This window comes from Trichoplusia ni, chromosome 25 (assembly GCF_003590095.1).
Source record: "Trichoplusia ni isolate ovarian cell line Hi5 chromosome 25, tn1, whole genome shotgun sequence".
NCBI lineage: Eukaryota > Metazoa > Arthropoda > Insecta > Lepidoptera > Noctuidae > Trichoplusia > Trichoplusia ni.
In genome coordinates this window covers 4357697-4379874 of record NC_039502.1, presented here as the reverse complement: position 1 = coordinate 4379874, position 22178 = coordinate 4357697, and the positions used below count along the sequence as shown (strand labels likewise).

The 22178-nt window shown below is 34.7% G+C and overlaps 1 protein-coding gene across 7 annotated transcripts in view; it reads right to left on the bottom strand.

Moving 5' to 3' along the window:
- The window catches only part of LOC113505309 (protein TANC2), a 267418-nt gene that overhangs the window by 91740 nt on the left and 153500 nt on the right, over positions 1 to 22178 (bottom strand). For 2 of the 7 annotated variants that reach the window (XM_026887935.1, XM_026887937.1), the window contains one exon: positions 17531 to 17564. The exons of 4 other annotated variants lie outside the window; for them this stretch is intronic. In XM_026887935.1, the coding sequence (XP_026743736.1) occupies positions 17531 to 17564 (34 nt within the window). Of the gene's footprint in view, positions 1 to 17495; positions 17565 to 22178 lie in introns of those variants that run through there. One more of the 7 variants, XM_026887938.1, reaches the window with a different exon arrangement.

Below are 22178 nucleotides of genomic sequence, written 5' to 3'. Positions count from 1 at the left end.
AAAAAAATGCCAAGTCTCTCGATGCAGTCTTTCCATCGTAAAAAGTTTTGAGATCTCATAGAAGCCAAGTCCTATTCAAAATATTTTGTAGTTATAAATCAACATTTAGTAATTGTATCAATAGTTTTCTTTATATTATAATTATAGTGACTTGGCAATGAGCACAAATTAAAAGCTGCTTGATGCCTGGAATTATGTGCAAATGTTACTGACGAGACCAGTGATCAGATTATTTGTTATGTGTGAATCATGATGGTCACTACCGACTACATGCTCCAATACAATAATTAAGAATACCTTACGGGCCATCGCTTTATGAAAGTAAATGAATCGAGAGTACACTAAGACTGACTGCCGTTGCCGAAATTCGGTTGGGACGACACGGATAAACCAAAAGAAAATTAATTTTGTGATATTAATGTTTACGCATGCGGTGTGTGTAACTTTCAACTCCTACAAATATGCCGTTTTATTTGTTTCTTCTTGTGCTCATTGCCAAGTCACTATAATTATAATATAAAGAAAACTATTGATACAATTACTAAATGTTGATTTATAACTACAAAATATTTTGAATAGGACTTGGCTTCTATGAGATCTCAAAACTTTTTACGATGGAAAGACTGCATCGAGAGACTTGGCATTTTTTTACATTTAATGTTTTTGGTATGATCTCATTTATTTTTTGCAAGTGTATTTCTTTCTTTTTTTTTAGGTGTCATAATTTCTAGGACTTCAGCTACTGCTTTGCTTAGAACCCATTCTCTATCTCTATCTCTTTTGTTTCTTCTCTGAGACTTCGTTACTTCTAATGTAAACAAGCTTAAACTTATATATATATGCATATATATATCTACTAACTTACAAACTATAGCTAAACTAAACTAAATAACACGTAAAGTTCTCCGAATATCAATTATCACTACAATATTTTTTAGTTTCGAAATGGTTTTTCATAGACAGGTGGCGCTATCAAATGAAAATTATCGAATTATTCTGAAGTACTACTTAGACTGCGCTTTGTAACGAAACCATAGCGCGATTCAGACACGTACAACGCCATCTATCGAGCGCGCATACAATATTTATCGCAATACAATGGAGTTTTAGCTTTATTAATTTAATGAATTATGAATTTTATGTATTAATTTGTATTAGGTAATGATAGTCTGTGTATTACATTTATATTATTCTTTTCTATTCTATGTATGTATTCATCCAATTGAATAGGTACTTAAACAACGAACAAAGTTAACAATGCAGTCAAAATCCATACATAATGTTCTTGCCAAACCGCAAATATAAAATTGTTTTCTATGGCATATTATTTTTTAATGTTTTTATAATTTTTCCTTTATATGTGGCTAAGGACCTATCTTGGTGCAAAATTTGAAGTTTCTAAGTCTGCTAGAAGTACCTTAGATTTTTGATGATCTGTCAGTGAGTCAGTGAGTCAGTGAGTCAGTGAGTGACAAAATGGTGTAACTTTGATCGACCGTAACTCCTAAACCATTAATTCAATTGGCATGTAATTTCGAACTTAAGCTTGTTCTAATGCCTACTATTATTCCCCGAAAAGCTAAACTCCTAGCTTTGTCCACGTCGAAGATACAGGGGGGGCGAAACAGCCGCGAATCGCTTCGAGAAAAGATGGTACGGCCGTGCCCGTTTTGCTCGAGACTTGGCAGGGGCACTGCCGTGCCCTCAGATATTGCGTTCTTTTCCCGCCTGTAGTATGAAAACTTTGTTAAATAATATTAGTAGATAGCTTTATCTCATGTTTTCTTTTTAACATGGTCAATGCTTTAGAAAGCATAAGGCGCCATGGTTTTTTGACTTTGATTTAGAACTAAAAGAAATAAGAAATTGTTGACTGTACTTTATCCTACCAATGCAAATATATAGATTGTGACAAAGTCCACTGCGTTTCACGCATTAATATCGCCTTGAGTTATATTAATATTTATTGTCACTATATTAAGTTGCAGCTTTTCATTGATATATCCTTGGACGATGGCAGTTGTATGATTTAAAATTAGATGCATTTCAAATTGGCTGGTTATTGTTCTATTTTCTATTGGACTTTGTAATGTTATAACAACTGGTCTTTGGTATTTCTTTTGTATGCGTGTCTGTTTGGTTTTGATGATTGATCGGGTTTTGATTTTCAAAACTATTGATCGACTGTTTTGTGGACTATTTAAGTTTTATTTAATAAAGTATGAAAAAAAATGATTTATTTATTACTTATATTTTAATGAGAACCCAATAACATGGATATTCCATTTTATTGGTTTCTCATTAAAGGTGTTTCTATGTAAAAAAAAATATTCTCTACCTACAGCGCTTTTAGAAATTATTGTTGATTTATGTGTTCTATCAAACATATTGGACTAGGTCAAGTACATATAAAATAAATAAATCGATCCTAATATTTTGTTTTTAATTTTCTTTGCTTGTCTCCTAACACCGCCAGACATTCTACCTCTTCAATAATACACTGTATTTTTAGAATGTTTCCTAGCCAAGCCTTTCAAATTCCCCGTCCCTACCGAGGGCTTGTTTGAGTGAAGTAAACCCTCTTTTGTGTCCTACACAGCACCTTGATGGTGTTTGTTTTAGAAAATAGTTTGGGGCAGGTGTGTTCGTGTCTCGGTATACCGCGTTTTGCTTCTAAACTCGTTTTTTTTACCCTCCCAACTGGACAGTTGTCGAGGTACGATTCGAGTCTGTTTGTTTGATTGTACTTTGTTGTAACTTGCTAGTGTGAAATAGTTGGGTTTTGGGTACGGTGGAGTAAGTGAAAGGTTTATTATCTCCGTCTAGGATTACCGTAGTAATAGTATTTGATTGTGATAAATTCGGAACTTATAACAAAAGGTGCATTGTCAACTATCAATATATCTATCAATAATATTCAATGAATAGATTTTTGGTATTTAAAATGGTATTTGCAAAATAATTTTTCAAAAAATCATTTTTGGCCAATATAATGTTTGTATGAAAAAAGACTTTGTCATAGTTGTTAGGAGCATTAACACTAAACAAGGAACTTTCCATATCGTTAGCTAAAATAAATCATATTACAAGTACATCATTGAAGCTCGTATGACATCAATAGGCTCAATTATTATTACCATCGCTGTATGAACGACAATTATGTATTGCAATCGCGAATTGCTTCACAGAATCAGTTATGCGGTGCTGTAATTGTTATACACTTAATTGGCCAGATTGATTTGTTGATCTTGTGTGTTGATACTCATGCTGTTGTATTTGAGAATGTTTCTTTTGAAACATTTGTTTCCTGTATATTGGGTGAAAATGGATCGTTGAAAGACTGAAGTTAAAAAGTTGTTGAAGATCGCTGTACCTAGAAATAGCATGGTAGCAGATCACATGACAAAGGATAAAATAATTTTAAAGTTTAACGTCATGCTAATGGCAAAATAAAAATACAAATTGGTTCACTCGTTTAGGAGCTATGATGCCACAGACAGACACGGATACAAAAAACAGTCAGTTTTTTAGGTTAGTGACTAGTTTATATTAGTATGTTGTTATATTAGTAATTAACTTTAGTAGGAAATATAAAATCCATCCAGTAAAGTAGCACTATAGCCTTATTCGTCTACTTCTAGAGATAATATGGATACTAAAATATAATTAAGATGATGCATTCGAAGTCATGAATTTTACAAACATATTCACACAATACATTTTCAATATCGTTTTAATCTTGCGAAGCCAGTAACACGGACTCTTGACACATAACAGACCATATTCAAGCAAGTTTACTATCGCCTAAACACTGGCTTTCCGCCTTAAAGTTGTTGAAAAACATGTGAGTTTTTACATGTATATTAAAGTTGAAAATAAATTAGCAAAAGTACGTAGCACATACGTGACACGCGTAAAACTTAGAGTTCGATCATACATTGTATCTATACTTCTATACTGATATATAAAGCTAGAGAGTTTGTTTGTTTGTTTGTTTGTACGCGCTAATCTCAGGAACTACTGGTCAAATTGAAAAAATATTTTTGTGTTGAATAGACCATTAATTGAGGAAGGTTTTAGGCTAAATACTATCACGCTGCGACTAATAGGAGAGAAAAACAGGGATAATTATTCATCTTTGAAGGCTTCCGTTCAAAAATTCCTAACTTATATCTTCTAAGCACGCGGACGAAGTCGCGGCAACACCTAGTTGTATATACAATCAATGAATTTTACAAAATAAACAAATGCGGATCGTAAAAATATTTCAATTGAATTGTTGAGCTATTGCCAAGGGCGTTTTCTATCAATCGTATAACACCAGTGCTATGTATTGTACAAAAAAAAAACTGTTTTATTATAATTTAAACTTGGTATAGTGGGATAATACTGTTATTTTTTGTCTAAAAATACTAACCTTAAATTAAGTTTGTCTTGTGACAGTTGAAAAATTGACAGTTTTCCAAGCGCAATAAGATTAATATTGGAGTGGAAATAGATATCTATAAGATTTAAAATATCCTGTCTTTTTATGAACACCTTTTTAACCGACTATGCTAAAAGGAGGATAATATTTATCAAGCAAATTTACTTGTCCGTGTCTTTGATGCGTTTTCATCTCGAAAATACGAGCTGACATTTAAAGGTGTCGTTAAAGGTGTCGTTAAATTTGCCGAAGAATATTAGATGCATTTTTAAACTCCAAAAAATTAAAGAAATAGATTAGGTAAGAAATTTTAATATACGTTTTTAAATTACCGAATACTTTATGGTATTTAAATATGTCATTAATCTAATTTACGCCACCGTCTTATTAATTCTCAAACGTATATAGGTACTCTAAAACTCTGAAGTATTCTTAAGTCAATACATCGTTAAACTAGAATCATACATGGTATGGTCAGTCGATCGATTTCTTAATATTTGTGTAGTTATCTGCTATCTAGAGCGGCACCTAACATGTGTGGTTAAACCTATTGGCTTTAGATAAGATGCTTCCGATATTAATAGTGGGGTCCGTTTGTGGGTTTGTGTTTTTTGGAAGTAAACGAGTGTGTTTTGCTCCTGATAGGTACAATATTGCTTGTTGGAGTAATTTTTTTTTGAGATTTTCTCATATGCCTTCAAGTTTGACTTGAGGTGACGTGGTCTTGGAAATTATTAAAGGACTAGCTGTTACTCAGCTGCCTAGACGTTGGTTATAGCGGTGAAAATATTACCCTCCTGTAACGTTGGATATAAGTTGTCGATGTATACATAAAATATGTCAGTATGTCTTCACCAATTCGTTGAAATTTGTCCAGCCATTTGGTTTACCAGTGCAATACCAAAATATATAATTCTATTAGCATGACCTTGGACCTCACACCTGTATCCATGGTTCAAATGCGTCACGCTCCTAATTTGGGGGTGGAAATGTCCAAGCAGTAACAAGGGGCGTTCCACATGACAAGCGTGGTAACAAGTGTTGGGTTTGGTAATTTATACTAATATATTTTATACTAATATATAAAGCTGAAGAGTTTGTTTGTTTGAACGCGCTAATCTCAGGAACTACAGGTCCAAATTGAAAAAATCTTTTTGTGTTAAATAGAACATTAATCGAGGACGGCTTTAGGATATAAACCATCACGCTGCGACTAATAGGAGCGAAGATACAATGGAAAATGTGAAAAATCAGGGCAGGTATAAATCATAACTTATATCTTCTACCCACGGAGACGAAGTCGCGGGCAACAGCTAGTAATATAATATTTTAAATGATAGATGAATTTAAATGAATGTATTAGGTTTATAAATAGTGAACAAATTATGCTCGTTTGAGATTTGGTTAAGGTTGATTGAATAACCACGATATAATACAATTAGGAGCTTTAATTTATGGGGCTTGCTTAATTATGGTATTTTTTCCTTTTAATTCACAGGATTACTGAGTAGGAGGAGACACAGGTCCAACATGCAGAGGTCTTATTGGGAACTTTAAACTGAAATGGATTTTTAATTTTTGATGGGAATCGGAAATTTTTAAATATTCAATATTGACTCCTCAGCAACTCATAGTCTCTACGCTAATATTTTTATCTTAAATCTGAAAAAAAAATTTTTACTAACCAAATGAAGCAAGTCCATTGAACCTGGAAATCAGCTGACCATCGTTAAATCTCTAAAGACCATTCAGAACAAAAATAGTAATCATTACCATTTCTCACGACTGATGAACCGGACTACCACCAGCGCTCAAAAACTGTTGAGCAAGCGAGACACCGCTATACACAACGAATGGTGTTGTCTCCCTTCCACGATTGCAACAGAGCTTTTAGAGGTATTGGTAGGAAGTTAGGTGCGAGCTTCATTTGGTTTTCTATTGTTTCACTATCAATATGCTGGAAGCGTTTTATGAACATTAATTCTAGTCACCTGTACGTGTGGTCTATGCGTTTAGTATTATTATTTGCGATTACTACTTGTTGAAGTTTAGCATCCACGATTAGAAAAGCATGTATAGTATGAGTAGTAAGTATGTTCTTCATCCCTAAAGTTTTTTTTTATTCAGGAATAAGGATTTTGGTTGAGAATCTTTGGATTTGGGCCAGCAGCCAGGGTGTATAAGATATAGTCTGGTGACAGTCAGACCGACACATAGCGGTGCCTCAGTATTGGGTTCCGTTACTAACATTTTTGTCCGGTTTTCAAAAAAAATGGATCCGTATTCCTATTATAAGTACGTAGTCTTATAAAATAAGGTGTATTTACCAATGTCATACTACCGACTCATAAAAACAAGACCGAAGTTTGTAAGCTATTTCCAATATAAAGTAGATACATAATTTTAATTTCTTTTATGTTTTTACACTTTTCACAGTTTATTTTTTCTACATTATTATATTGCTTCTCGTTTACATAACCCATTACCACATAGTACTTATCCGAAGGCACGTTACTACTAAATACATTACATTCAATACCTCACTTACCATCAAGCTTTCACATACTGATAAAACCGAGATAAGTGCGCAGACAGACAGATTTACGACAAACTTTATCAGCTAATAATGTTTTCTGAACGTTTTATCCATTAGTACCTTATGGGCAAGGATTTTGTGTCTAGTGTTGTGGGTGTGAGGTTTCGGATATTATGATACGGTAACGTTTCGGATAAATCGAAACTATATCATGTTGATTTGATATTACTTTGGAGTATCCGAAATTTTCGGATAATGACTAATTCAACTTAAAGATTCCTTATAAACTTACTTTGTTTGTCCGAAAAACTCGAAATATGTTTCAACCAAATCTAAAATCATACGAAACATTTTTATCCCTAAAAGCTACAGTTCGGATATCTGATGGATTCGGTTACAGATATGTACAACCCTATATAAAACATACCCATTTTATAAATATTTAAGTCTAAGATTACAGTAATTGGTCTGGTTCAGTGAAAAAGTGTAGATAGGGAAGTATTTATTGATGGAGATAGCCAAATGGCTTACGTTCATCATTGCAAAAGTTGTTTCGAATAGAACTGCTTATATAGACTTATTTCATCATGATCCTAGACTTATTCTGTCAACCAGTCTTACTATGAGATATATATCATAATGTAAATAAAGCTTATCACGACTTGTAGAAAAAATTAAACTGCAAATTATTGAACTGACAACTCAAAGTCACGTCACTTGACGAAAAGAAAAATGTCATTTCTAAAGATTTAAGGTTTTATATTTTGTCGAAGTGTCAAATTCTATTCGTTTTGTATTCTTGCGTTGTCTAGGGTTTCGGAGTTTTCAGAGGAATTTGATGAGGCTAGAAGCTGACCCAAACCTACCTTGAGAAAAGTCTTAGCGTTATGATGGCTGAACGAATGTTAAAACAAAGTGCAATATAATATGAACATCTCAATAATAAGACAAATTTTATGTCCAATTGTCTAAATATAGGTCTAGAATTTACAAGCAGTCAAGACTATATTGTTAGTTAGTACCAGACATAATATTACCGAGTTTGTTCATTGTGCAGTTATTGTTATGTTTCATGACGTATATTTTACAACATCTAAATTGTTTACACTGAAATAGTAATGAAAATGGATGTTGAAGCAATGTTTTGCAAAATTTATTTATTTATTTATTTATACTTCTTATACAGACAAGTACAATGGCGGACTTAATGCCAAAGGCATTCTCTACCAGTCAACCAAGAGGTGGTGCCGAGAAACGGGAAGTGGGTGTATAATCAGAAAAGACAGTCGATGAAATTAAAAATATATACAATCACACATATACACACAAATATATCTACCTATATATATAATAGACAGCTAATACATACAATTAAATAACCGGGGAATACTATTACGTAAAATTATCTACATAAACATACATATATAATATATTAGACAAGGTGAGATTCTTGTGATGACGACTCTGCCAGTTTCATAAGAAACAATTTGCGAACCTTTAATTTGAACACATTGCGGTTTGTGGACGTCCTGATTTCGAGACGAAGGGCATTCCATAGTAGAACGGATTGGACTAGAAAGGAAGAGTGAACAGAGCTAGAGCTATGAGAAGGGCAGAGGAGAAGACGATTATTAGAAGACCGAAGGTCACGGCCATGGTTGTCGCATAAGTAACGAAAATAGGGCGTTAAGTAAGCAGGAGGGGTGGGAGAGAACAAGATAGAGTAGAGAAAAGAAAGAGTTCGTACACTTCGGCGCTCCCGGATCGGCAGCCAGCGCAGTTGGGTACGGTAAGCAGACACATGGTCGTATTTGCGAAGGTTAAAAATAAATCGAATGCAGTTATTCAGAAGTCTATCTAATTTATTTAGGAGATCTGCATTCAGGTCTAAGTAGCACACGTCGGCATAGTCTAGGATTGGGAAAATTAGGGTTTGCACAAGCATCAGTTTCGTTTTGGATGGGAGAAAGTTCTTTAGGCGGTAAAGATTTCGTAGCGTGCCAGTGACTCTCTGGGACACACTAGTGACCTGAGCTTGCCAACTCAGTGATGAGTCCATGAGCAGGCCAAGATTTTTTACAGTTTGGCTGACGCTAATAATTGAGCTATTGAATACGATGGGGGGAACGGCTAACTCCTCCAATCTGCGAAGCGTGCGTTGACTGCCTACGATAATCGATTGGCACTTAGAGGGGTTCACCACCAGACCAAACCTCTCAGACCAGTCCCGGACGTGATCAAGGTCTTCGTTGATCAAGTCTATCGCCCTGGAAATGTCCCCCACACTAGCCTGCACGTAAAGCTGCAAGTCGTCAGCATATAGGTGATACGAACACTGAAGACCTTGAGTTATAAGATTAATGAAAATAGAAAAAAGTAAAGGAGAAATTATGCCGCCTTGGGGAACACCGGAATTCAGCTCGCACCAATTCGACGAAGATTCACCGACGCGAACCGATTGCCGGCGACCCCGAAGATATGAAGAAAACCAGATCAGAGCCGCAGATGACATCATTAGGGTGTCTAGGATAGAGAGGAGAATATCATAACTCACGGTATTAAAGGCGTTCGAGAAATCAACCAGTACCACGACAGTAGCCTTAGTATCCTCCATGCCCGCCCTAATATCGTGAGTAACTTTAAGAAGAGCGGACGTTGTGCTGTGACAAAATTTATTTATGACTTTAGACTTTTCAATTATCTCGGAAACCTACCTATTTGACGCCATCCATCTAAAAATATAGGCCCCTAATACTAAGTCGGCGTACATTTAGAAATGCGCTTTAAATAGCTGCACGGCCGTACTATATATTTTTACTAATACTCATATTAATAAAAAAGGAATATAGATCCAACAGCTGAGGATATCGATTCGTTATTTTAATAAAAATATGACATTAAAATCACTACATATCACATCGTCAACACAACCGTCCGGATACAAGAATCCAATGTAAACAGTCCCAACTTCATTCCTTTGTTTTTTACTTTTTGTCCGTCTGTCTGAAGGCTATTTTTGGAAGACAAAAACATGTTTTAGATCGTCGGTTCAAGCTTTGAAATATATGTAGACATTAGTGATCAATCAGACAAAACATCTGCTTTAATATAGAGTCCTTGGCATTGTAAGAGTATGGAGATATTTCGTTGGTTAATGACGTCTCTTGAAGAACGTTCCTCTCAAATCTTGATGAAGTTTTCTATTGAAAATTTAGGCAATAAGAAATAGCTTATCAAAAAGTTCAAGATTTTGACGATGTTGCAAAAAAAACACCCACTGAAATGTGGCTAAAACTCAAAATTTGACCAGAATAAGGCGAAGAAGAAAATTTAATTTATTTTACCATTATACTTTTATTTGCTCTTTGAATTTTGTTTCGAAATCTACATTTTAGAGCATTTTGCAAACAGCAGTAACTCACCGAGTTAGTATCCACTAGGTCAACAACCTTAACGTCAACATTGACCCCATAAATCATAACTGTTCTAAATATTAGCATACCTAAGGAAGCAAATTCTAATTTAATCAAAACACCATCCCAAGAAATAAATCAAATTGAATCAATGTCATCGCAATAGCATCTGATAGCGGCTATCGCATAACGGTAGTCGGTACTTAATTGAACCTCTAATGAGCTTGGACTTTGTACATGGGAAATGGTAATTAGCAAGTCACTAATTATGCGTCATAGAGTTTGTGATAGCAATTTGTAAAAATGCACATGCTATAAAGTTTATTTGAGCGTGAGGTGAAAGACGAGCACTGTTAGATACTGGCTGATAAAAGTTTCAAAAGAGCAGCTAAAAATACTTCGTAGCCTTTTAAAAAATAATTTGAAACAAAAGGGCAACAAAAACGGACTTCTGCTTTTAAGTGGCAATGAGGTCTATTGTAACGCATTTTATCATCAATCAGTGGATAGAAAGTAGCTGAGCCAGAAACAGCAGCTGTTGTTTAATAAATTCAATTTGACCCATCGTATATTCCCTGTAATCTACCTTTAACACCACCTATATCACCATATTAGGGTTTAAAACCATCGTAACAGCGCCACCTGCGGTGTTCCGTACACCTAGACGCATATCCATAGATCTTTAACCATTAGACAATGAAAGATTCCATTCATCTTATCTCCAACGTCAATAACTTTAAATCCTTCACCGTATTAGTGAAACGGGAACTCTTTTCAAAGCTAAGTACTCATTAAATAACGTTAGTCTACTAAAGCGTGAATGTAGATCTCTGTCTTTGGTCTTACAACTACATACAAGGCGATTGCAAGTATTTCTCGAGTGTTAAATACAAGAAAAAAAATATCTGATTCATTGAACTGTTTAGTTAGATATTTTTATTGCTATCAATGATTGATTTACCTATAAGTGACATTAAGCCTTCTACGAATGTCATTGACTCTAAAACTGGATATATGACCATCGAGGATACTGGAGTTGCTTTTACCTCGATTAAAATGATACTTCTTAGGAAATATTACAGGTTCCTTTTTCATGTGATTATATTTGATTGAAGTCAGAGAAATTTATTGACGCATTAAATCGCACGAATGGATATGGATACATAAGCACTCGAGAAGAGAAAACCTCCTTGGTTCTAGTAGAACAAAAGTCTGACGATCAATAAAAAAAAAAGTGTGGCATCGAATATTTATTAAAAAATAAAATTGCTTCTAAAATTTAATCATTGTCAAGTCCTGTTTTTAAGATTACCTTAATTAAAATTGCTGATCTAATAAATTAAAATAATGTTCGCAAGTCATGTAACGAAATATAACAGCTTCTTATTACCAAAGAAAATGTTCGTACCATCGTGGGCGATGAATTAGCGACGCACTGCTATTTATGCGTGATCATTATCATTAAATGCAACACATTATACCGTGAGCTTTGACTATACCGACATCAAAGCTCCTACTTTATTGGATGTGATCTCTAATATTACTGAAGTTAATGGACTTTAAAGTTCAATGTCAAGTTCAAAAGTTACGCCAATACTTGCTAGACCACTTCCTTTGTCAACACAAAAAAGATTTGATTGATAATAACCATACTATTCAATGATTCATTAGAAGTTAGAGGAAAAAGCGTTGGATTTCGTGAAATGAAATGAAAAGAAAGAATGAAAAATTACCAAATCATGCTTTGAGTAATTCGAAAGAATGTTGATGAGATTGAAAAAGGAAAAGAAAGAAACCAATGTCTTAATAAGGCTAAAAAATCCAATGTTATTACATCCACATTAGCTATTGTAAGAGATACAAGCCAAAGAATACTTCAAAAAGATGTACCAACCAACAAAGATGATGAAATTCTCGAAGCAAACTTTGTTCCGAACAGAATTTCTTAAGCTCTATTAGATAGCACTAAGGTATGTCGAAATATTGAATGAAACTTTAATCCTATGATAAGCTTCTTAACTTTGATCGCGTAACTTGTAGTCTGTATAGCAATGTGGTCATTACGATTGTACAAGGCTGAATCTTAGTTTCTTACTGGGTTTTCCTCTAAGAACGTTTTGATGCACTGTTCATTTATTATATCTTCGCTTGTATCTATAAATTTGTTTCTATATAGAGGATTAGTAGACTCAAAAAATGGCACTAGCATAACTCATGTTGGAGTTGATGTATTGTATTCGATCTTAGCCTAAATTAAAGGTACTGGTAGTGTCTCTAGTGAGTACAAAGATGAAGTTCAAAATCATCATCACTTCAACACGTCGATGTTTTGACAAATCAACAACGACCCAATTTCGAACGAAAACGTTTGTCAACTCACTTAAGACTGTACATAAATCGTGCGGTTGCTTTCGTGACTCCGTGAGTCTTGTGCCTTGCTCTTAAAACTGGATGCAGTACATCATCTTAATATATTCCGGTTATGTTTTATTGCAGCCGTTACTTTGATGGACAGATAAGTTTTGAGAAAGCTTACTGTTGTTCCTAGAGTTATGGTTTCTATGTAAATTGTGATTTTAGATATGTTATGTGATGGTTTGGACGTGTAAGATTTGGGATATTCCGACCGATAACATTAAGAGATAAAATTGTTTTCAATCACGCAGCTTATACTTATCGAATTCTGAACACAAAACATATTGAATATACGAATGAAAGGATCGTAACTAAACATGACACTTAAGACACACGTATATGTACCAAAGAAGCAAGACATAAAACATATTACAATAACCGCAAAGCAATCATAGCTATAAATACAAATAAAACAAAACATCGAACAACAACAATCGCAAAAACAATCCATAACCATATACAAGCAAAACATCATGTTAACAAAGTGCTTCACATTAAAATATTGTCAGATGACACAGATCTTCGTTATTATCGTGTACAAGCGATATGGATCACTTTCTTTACTTATGTTTGTAAAACACGTGCATCTTATCTAGACATGAATCAATTAACTAAAAACGAAAGTGAAGTCTGACAACGGCCGTACGAAATATTCTCGCTCATTAATAGCTTGTTTTAAAGGGAGTCTTTCGGTTTTGTTAGATGTTTCAAATTTACCAAAGTTGAGAGTAGATAAATTGTCATATTTTTTTATCATAATTTGACATGCGATTGTCACTGGAGGACTTTTTTAGTTCAGGCAAGGAATTAATACCAGGAAAGCGAATACGAACTTTTCATATTATTTTACGGTGACGATTAAAAATATTCTTATCTAAAATGCCAATGTAGTAATTAAGATTGAAATTGGACATTGAAATATTTACTATTATTAAATTGTAACGACACCTATTGTATTACCCGCATTCCTTAAAACATACCAGAGACATTTAAAGAAATCATGGCAATAAAGATATAGTGCCATTTATTTATATCGTTAACATAATTAAGAAATAGCAGGAACCTTACCACGGTCTAGTGTTTATGAATTATGTGCAATTTACTGCAACGTTCATTCACCATTGCCATTTTCAAAGTCAACGACATTGTTGCGGTATTATGGTATCGCAGTAAATCAACCTGATTGCTTGACTTCATTCAATTCATAAGGGAAAAGCGATAAGGAATACCCACACGTGCACATTCTTCTTTAAAAGCTATGCATAAAACCATTGTTATAAATATGGCTAGTTTTATAAGACTTTATAGGCATCGCCATATTTTAAAACTAAACGATATTGCTGCTAATTTTGTATTTTTATGACGCTATAAATTCGTGTAAACGTTGCACAGACTATGCCCAAAGCGATAGTGTTGAGAAACTCATTGTAGCTTCCATATAAGTTAGAGGTCACGGAAGCATCGCGATCTCAAAACGTGACTAATCCACATTGACCGTTAAGACGATATCTAAATTATACATTGTGTATTACAAAATGGTTGTACGACGTACGTCTTTCGATTTCTCCCCGTCCAGACAACCACGCCCGCAGTGCGTCCGATGGCATTCACCAGTCCCGATATTGTTTGTGAGCCGCCATTTTCGCATTGACAACCTCCGATCAGATATAATGTACATTTCGTATTGAATGCAAGTGAATTTATGCGAATTCATGTTGACGTTGTTGTGATTTTGTTTATCGAGTTTGTTGGTGAAAGCGGGCAAGTACAGCCTATTAAGATGGCCGATATATACGTGGGCTAGATGACACGATGGCGTCACGAGCTTAAGTTTTTTACTTGGACTATGATGGAAACTTGTGATAGGTGTTGCTGATGGCAATCAGTTCTCGTTTCTCTTGTAGCACGATCTTGGAGTATAGTAACGAATTCTGCTCGTTCTGTATCTGTAGTTTCTATATTTCGTTTGTCGCTGCCTATATGCTGCCAATATCGGTAAGTAGGAACAGATCTAGGTTTGATAGTATTGAGGGTGTCAGCTGCTTATCAGCTTCTAGATATGAAGGTTAGAGGTCCTCTATTGTACTAATGGAATGTGGAATGGAAACTCATGACAATTTATTACGTGTTTGCTACCTTGAGATAAGAATTCGAATCTTGTCTGGTTTTATTGAATCTAATCTTACCGTATCTTTCTTTCGGACTCGAAATTGTCTACTTTCGGATCAGTTATTTAAAATTTGAAATTATTTTCTGCGCCAATATCAATTTTCTATAAGGCGATGATCGACGCTGACTATTCAATAATATAATTTACATTTTAACAGAACTTAATTACCCACTTCATTAATTATTCATAATTTAATACAGATGTCTAGTCTATTTTTTACCTCGACACATACTCTATTCGATAAATCAGCGTGTCTAAAAAGGTCAAATGTGAGATCAACTCTAGCTAATAAAAACATCTAGCAAATAACTAGGTTAGTTCCTATATCTAAATTCATTTGCTAGTCGTGATCAGATACAATTGTTTTGGTTCAACGAACCATGAATAAGTATTTAATAAAGAAATGATAATGTCACTATGCTGTCAGCGAATCTTTTTGAAGGTTATAAGAATTTGTTTCAATTGTAATGTTGATGCTTTGTGGAGTAGTTTTCTAAGGAAATTTGTATTTGGATAAATCATTTCTGGACTTTTGGCCCTTATGCTTTGTGATTTAAACGTAATAGTTGGCGTAAATGTTGATCATCTTCATTGCTTTATCAGCCCAGCCCGTTGCATTCTATTGGATGCAGGCATCTTCCAAAAAACGCCAAATAAAATGCAAGTGTTCTTTGACAAAATTTTGCTCATAAATATATCTCTCCATTCATTTCATGTATTAGTTACCTACATCATTGGACGAAAAACCAGATACGTTTTAACGACTTGTGTACATTAATTTGCTAGTACACGTACAACTTTTATTTGGTAGCAAGATAGAGAAAATAGCTATAAAAGTTATAAGTGCTTCATTAATGTAACTAGGGTAAAAAGCCTTTTAGATTTAAGCTTTTTATGGCGTACTACGCGAATAAGATCAGTTTCCTGCATTAACTTTATAACGCTTTTAAACTAACATGATGTTGAGCTTGTAAATTTCTTTTCTAAGATTAGCGAATCATTTTTTGTAACGGGGCATAATAAACCTATAAAGTTTTCTTCTTTGCGGTTGTAAATCATTGTATCAATGCTTTAGAAATTTTTGACCTTTGAAATTTTAAATGGGCGTCTATTAGTCTCCACTTCAAGTTTACTACGTAATTAGCCATATCGGCTCTATTAAAGAAGGCATAGGCAGTGTCAGTGAGACGTAAGAAATATTTTGATTTTTTTTCATAAGCATACGAGCTTTTGGAAAACGTATTAAATCTTAATACTTTGACATTTCCCCCCCTGTATAACATGACAACCAACAGACATTACTCCAAAATCGAATAAAGTTTTTAATAATGAAGTGCGAAAGTGCACTTCAGCGCACATTTTCAGTAGCACTTCGGCACTAAAACCACTCTTATTACCTAGCCACAAGGGTGAGTATAGTAAATCCTTGTTTCTTTAACCATATGGCAGATTATACGAGACTATAAATTTTACTGGGAGAGTCAGCAAAATCGTGACGGTAATGGCGTCTGTCCGTGTTTCCAGTAATTTATTACCCCAACAATGTAAAGTTGTAATTGTGCAAGTGAATGATTCTTTGCCAATTTCACAGCTTTTGTTTTTGTTGAAATAAATTGATTGTGCATGTTGACGGTACATGTTGAGCTTCGTGTGCTGAAATTAATTGTTTTTCAAGTAGCGATGTGTTTTCGTGTTTACGACAATTTTTGCTTGTTTTTGTGGTAGCTGTGAATGTATGCAATTCAAGACTTAATTATTTTTATGTATTTTTGACTTTATTTAATGATCTGTTTGTTAATTCTTTTTTATAACTCCTTATAGTAGCTTAAGTGTGGAAGACTCTTACTTTGGTATCTTAAAGATGGAACTGTTTACTCACTCGTATTAATCGGGATTGCCCGAGAAGTTTTTTGTTATACTGCATATAATAGATACTAGAATAAAGACACAAACTATCTACAAATCTTAAGTTTACTCATTAAAATGAGTAAGTGATATTATATCTTCAAGATATCACCTCTAACTTCATCAGAGGGCAAAACACCGTTAACGGAATTAGCTTATCAACTGCAAATAAAACTTAAGTGTCAAACAAATATTATTACTCAAGCCATTGGATTTTCGACCCCATGACCTAGCACATAAGAGTTAGAATGGATATGTAGAGATACATTTAAGATTAGAACGACTTGAATTTGAGGACAAACAGTAGGGACTTTCATTTGCCTTAATTTAGGTTTGAGAAAAAAGTTTTTAATGTCATTCCAGTTTTGAAATATTGTTTTATTTTCGGGTTCTTTAAAATACTATCTATTAAATATTCTCATTGATAATAGTCTCCAATCATATGATTCTGGACACGAAATGCTTATTTTACGTTTGACTGTCATCAATAAAAATCGCCTTACAATAAAATTCTCAACATAAGGTACATCATGTACCCACACAAACAAGTCTAAGTATATAAAAAGGTACAATCAAGATCATAAACTCAAAGAAACAACTAACATTATAAGACTGGGAACATTTACATACCGGTTTTACGCAAAAATACATCCCATATTACTTACAAAACAAACTGCTATTGCACTTGACTGTACATACCTGGAAATAAAAAATACATAAGATTAACATTTATAGTAGGGTATACATAGAGTTCAAAGACTTTTATGCTTGATTGTACCTATCTACTAATTGAATTTGTTGTTTATTAGAAAGAATAATAAAAAAAAAATATACGGCTACAGTTTTTTTTTAATTTAAATTAGCCAGAAGACTTTGACGGTAACACTGAACCACTCGGGCTTCAAACCTCATGGAGTAACAAAGCACTAAAGTTGTTAATCTATTTTATTTTAAATGTTATTTCCTTTATGAGTGTTTTTTTAAACAACCTAAGTTACCATATAGGATCTTCCTTCTATTCTTGGAGGAAATGGGTCAAAGCTATTCGATAAACAACAATGATATGCTATTATTGATACAGAGACACCATTATAAGCTAATAATAGAAATATCTGTTATATTTATTTACTTCCTAAAGGTGATAATGAATTAAATTTATCGAATAATTATATTGTGAATAATGAGTTTCTCGCTCAACTTTGTTACATAATGGGTTTCCTTAACAGATTGCAACTCCTTATATAAACATATAAGTCATAATAATAGCAATTTGTCACTTAATGTGAAAAACAAAATTGTCTTTGGGTACTTAAAAATTTAAATTAAATTTCTCGCAACTTCATCTCCAATTTTCCAGCAAGCATTTCCAAATAAATGCAGGAACAGAAAACAGGCAAATTCAAAATTTCAACAAAACAGGCAAAGTTTTCAACAGTAAACCAACAACCGTTTACATTAAAAACGCATCACACAAAGCCAAATATCAAACCACACACTAAAACGCACCCACAAGTCATAAACTATCCTATAAATAATTACAATCACGATTTCAAAGAATAAAATACAAAGAACAAGTTTCATTAGAAAATATAATGCCGATGCGGTTACATTTTTGCATAATACGCACAATCGTATGTCTGGAGTGTTTGCTTATATTACATTAAGGCAACTTTGTATTTGTAAATGCAGACTAAAAGACTAGACTGAAATGTATGGTATTGTTGTACTAATTTACTATGAAAGGAGGACGATAAAATGTCTAAGGACAGCGTTTTCTTGAACTGCTCTTGAAATCCCGCTTTTGATGGACTGTAAAGTGGGAACTATTGTTTTCTAAGAGAATTTTGACAGTTTCGGTAATATTCACTAGTTATATTTATAATCGGGGGGTTCTTTCTTTAAAAAGAGTCTATTGCAGTCATTAAATCAAGTCATTTTGACTGTCAAGTGACTCGAACAAAGCAAGATATTTTTACACTCTGAATTTCTTTCTCTCAAGACGATTAAAACGGTCCTTCGGTACAAATAACGAATGTCACTCACGACATTACTATCTTGGGTCAAACTGAGCTAAAATTTATCGTGTGAGTCCTACAGACGTTGGATACAGTACAGTCACGAGTTCATGTCCAATCTCTTACAAATATGTGTATAATTAATCACTATAATGCTTGTGAAACGGTTGGAGTGAATATTGTGAAGACTACTGCACGTTTAGTCCAAATGAACGTGTTTGAAACGCGGCGTGACGATAAGTAGCGGTGTAGTCACGCTGAGTATAAACTACTGAGGTAGCTAATAGACTTATTATAAGACGGGGTTATGCCTGCAACTTGGCTTGTGTGAAAAATGTTCGCACGCTTGGATCTTTTAGGACAGCGCCATCTGTTGACAGATGTGTGGACGTAGTCTTTGACAATCATTTTAAGTATTACTTCGTGATAAATAAAAGTTTTAGTTTTTCGAACGTCTCTAAGTAACAATTTTGACAATGTCGTAAATAGACTTGTAGATCATAAGTTCTGTAAAATTCTTTAAATTTAAAGCTATGATAGGTTTTCCCACTACAAAAACACTTCAAACATTTAATAATTATAGCTCCTTATTAGGATGTCTATAATTCGTCACTATATCTTCATGCAGCGGATACAGCAGTCGCTTCTTATATTAGCATCAATTTAGCTAAACAAGTATCACTCCTAAAAAAAATTGTCACCAAATGATTGGCTCGGTAATCAAACACGAGAGTGTCAAGCAAACGCTGATTACAAGAATAAACATAAGTCTTGATTCGCAAGCTGACACTAAACAAAGGAACAAACAAAGATACATGTATTTAAATGTTTTTGAATAATTATGACTGTTTTTTTTGAGAAATATGAAATGAAAGTGTCAGATCATAGCTAAACAAATATGTACTATACTAATATTAAAAAGAGGTCAAGCTTATGAATTTGTGAGAGAATCCGTAGTACGTTGAGACGTTGTTGACTCGGGGTTCTCTTTGTAAGTACGCGAATTTCATCTTATAATTTAGTATTCCTGCCGAAGCAAATATATAAACTAAAATAGGAATGCTTCACGATTCCAATCTGAATATTACCTGACGCTTCCACACTTCGTTGGGCTCTATTAATAATAGTCTAAATAACCAATGATACAAAAATAGTGAGCATTTCTATTGGTAACAAAATGGATTCTGGAGATCCCGAGATTACCTCCTACAACGTCATAAAATTCACGAAACATTTCTTCATAATATTAGTATAGAAGTCTACATGACTTCTTCATTTATATTTAAGAACAATATCACACTGACACTTGACGAAACTGAGGTACCTCCTCAAGTAGGTGGACAGGCGCCTCATCTTATCAAAAAAATGTCGCGTTTAATTCAAAGTACATGTTTTATAACAATAACAGATAAGCTTGAAAGGTACCGGTGCAATCAAAGCGTGTACTAATAGTTACGACTTACGAGTATTTACGAAATGCGATAACAGTTTCTAGGTTTCAAGTTTTAGTCACACACCGTACAGTAAAACACGCAATAAAGTCACCAAGACCAATGAAAATCGACTTTATGGGTATTGAAATATAGACGAAGCTCAATGAAGTGTCGACGTATATGTGTGGTTAATTGTAAGGAGTTTTGTTATTCGTTTCCGTTGGTTATCAGTAATAGGTTTTGCGATTGCTTTTGTATAATGCTTGTTATCGGTCAATTGGGGAATCGAAGCGCCATATATGATGTACTTGAAAGGAAATAGATGACTTCATGCCTAAGTTTATAGAAAAATAAAATATTCGACGTCCTGGTACCCTTGCATTCGTAGCAGGGAGACACCGCAACGTGCTTGGTGCCCCGAGAGCTAGCTTTTGCCAGCTCTCGGGTCTCGGCTCTTTTGCCTTTGCTAGCTTTTTGGGTTTATTAGCATTATTTTTCTCTCTTCTACTGTATCTATATTTGTTAATTTATAGGATAAAATTGACATCTCTCATTAGGCATTAGTAGAGATAAAAAAAATATTTATGGGTAGAGCACTCCTTTTTTTTTTTTTTTTTTGTCCAGTGGAAATCCTCATGGACATCCTTCGCCCTGGGGAAGGCGAAGGGGTGTGCCGGACTCCTACCGGCTAAAACCACTGGAATGCTTCCCGCTTCCTTTAGTCGGGGGCCAAGCGGGAACGCTTTCGCAGTCTACCGCGAACCCCGACATGGGAGCTCCTAAAAGAGCTGCATCATCATTGAGAGGAAGAGCAGTGTCTTTCTCATCGCTTAAAGAGGCGCGCTGAAGCATCGCGCGCGCCGTCCTTGCCTAGGTACAGTACAGCAGTCTTCCCCAAGACTGCTGTCCGAGGCTAATCATGGTGGCTGGAGAAGGGCAAATTGTGCCCTTCTTCTGCCCCTTGCTCGTCGTGCGCGTAGAGGATTGTCACTTCTCTCCCGTGTTCTCTCTGCGCTCTCTTTGAGCGCCATCACTTCTTCACAAAAATCCATGACGGCGCGCCAAGAATCTTCGCTCGAACTCATAGAGGCAACTACGGCTGAGAGCGACATATCCTGACCAATGGCAACAGCAAGTGCCCGACGCTGCTCAGCCCAAGCAGGACATTGCTCGAGGGTGTGCTGCGCCGTGTCCTCGCTGCTGCTACAGTGGTGACAACCGGGGGTTGGCTCTTTTTGTGGTATGCGAAACAGGTACTTTCCAAAGCATCCATGCCCGGTCAGTACCTGTGTCATCCGAAACGTCAGGGACCCGGGGTAGAGCACTCCTGTCTTAACCCAAGATATTAAGTGATGTAGTCCAAACACAGATGTTGTTGAGTTATATAATAATTTGCAAATTAAAGTTTATTAATTCTATTTTATGTTTTATGTATGACACACAGTTTTGTCCATGCATTAAATACCAAACAATTAGGAAACACTACTTCTACTTTGCTCATACCTCCTATTCACAATCACGCACATTTCCTATACATCGCCACTGTTTACGAGACGTAATTTATTCATTAATCAATTAAGCTAATCTTTACCTAAATCTGATTCTGCGTAGTTTCTTGTTTCATATTGAAAATGGTAGATAATGTTGAGAGATTGCGTCATTATTACTGCCTTTCAGTGTCTCTACATCCTTTTCTGCTATTTTTATGAGTGACACTTTGTCAGGTGGCGTAACTATTGATAGCAATCTTGTGGTTCCTGTATCTTTAGCAATGACTACAAATATGTTTGGATTCGAAAATGATAATGTAAAAGGATGTGTATATCTTTTTAAATGAATAAAAGAATACCTAAGATGTTAGGTTG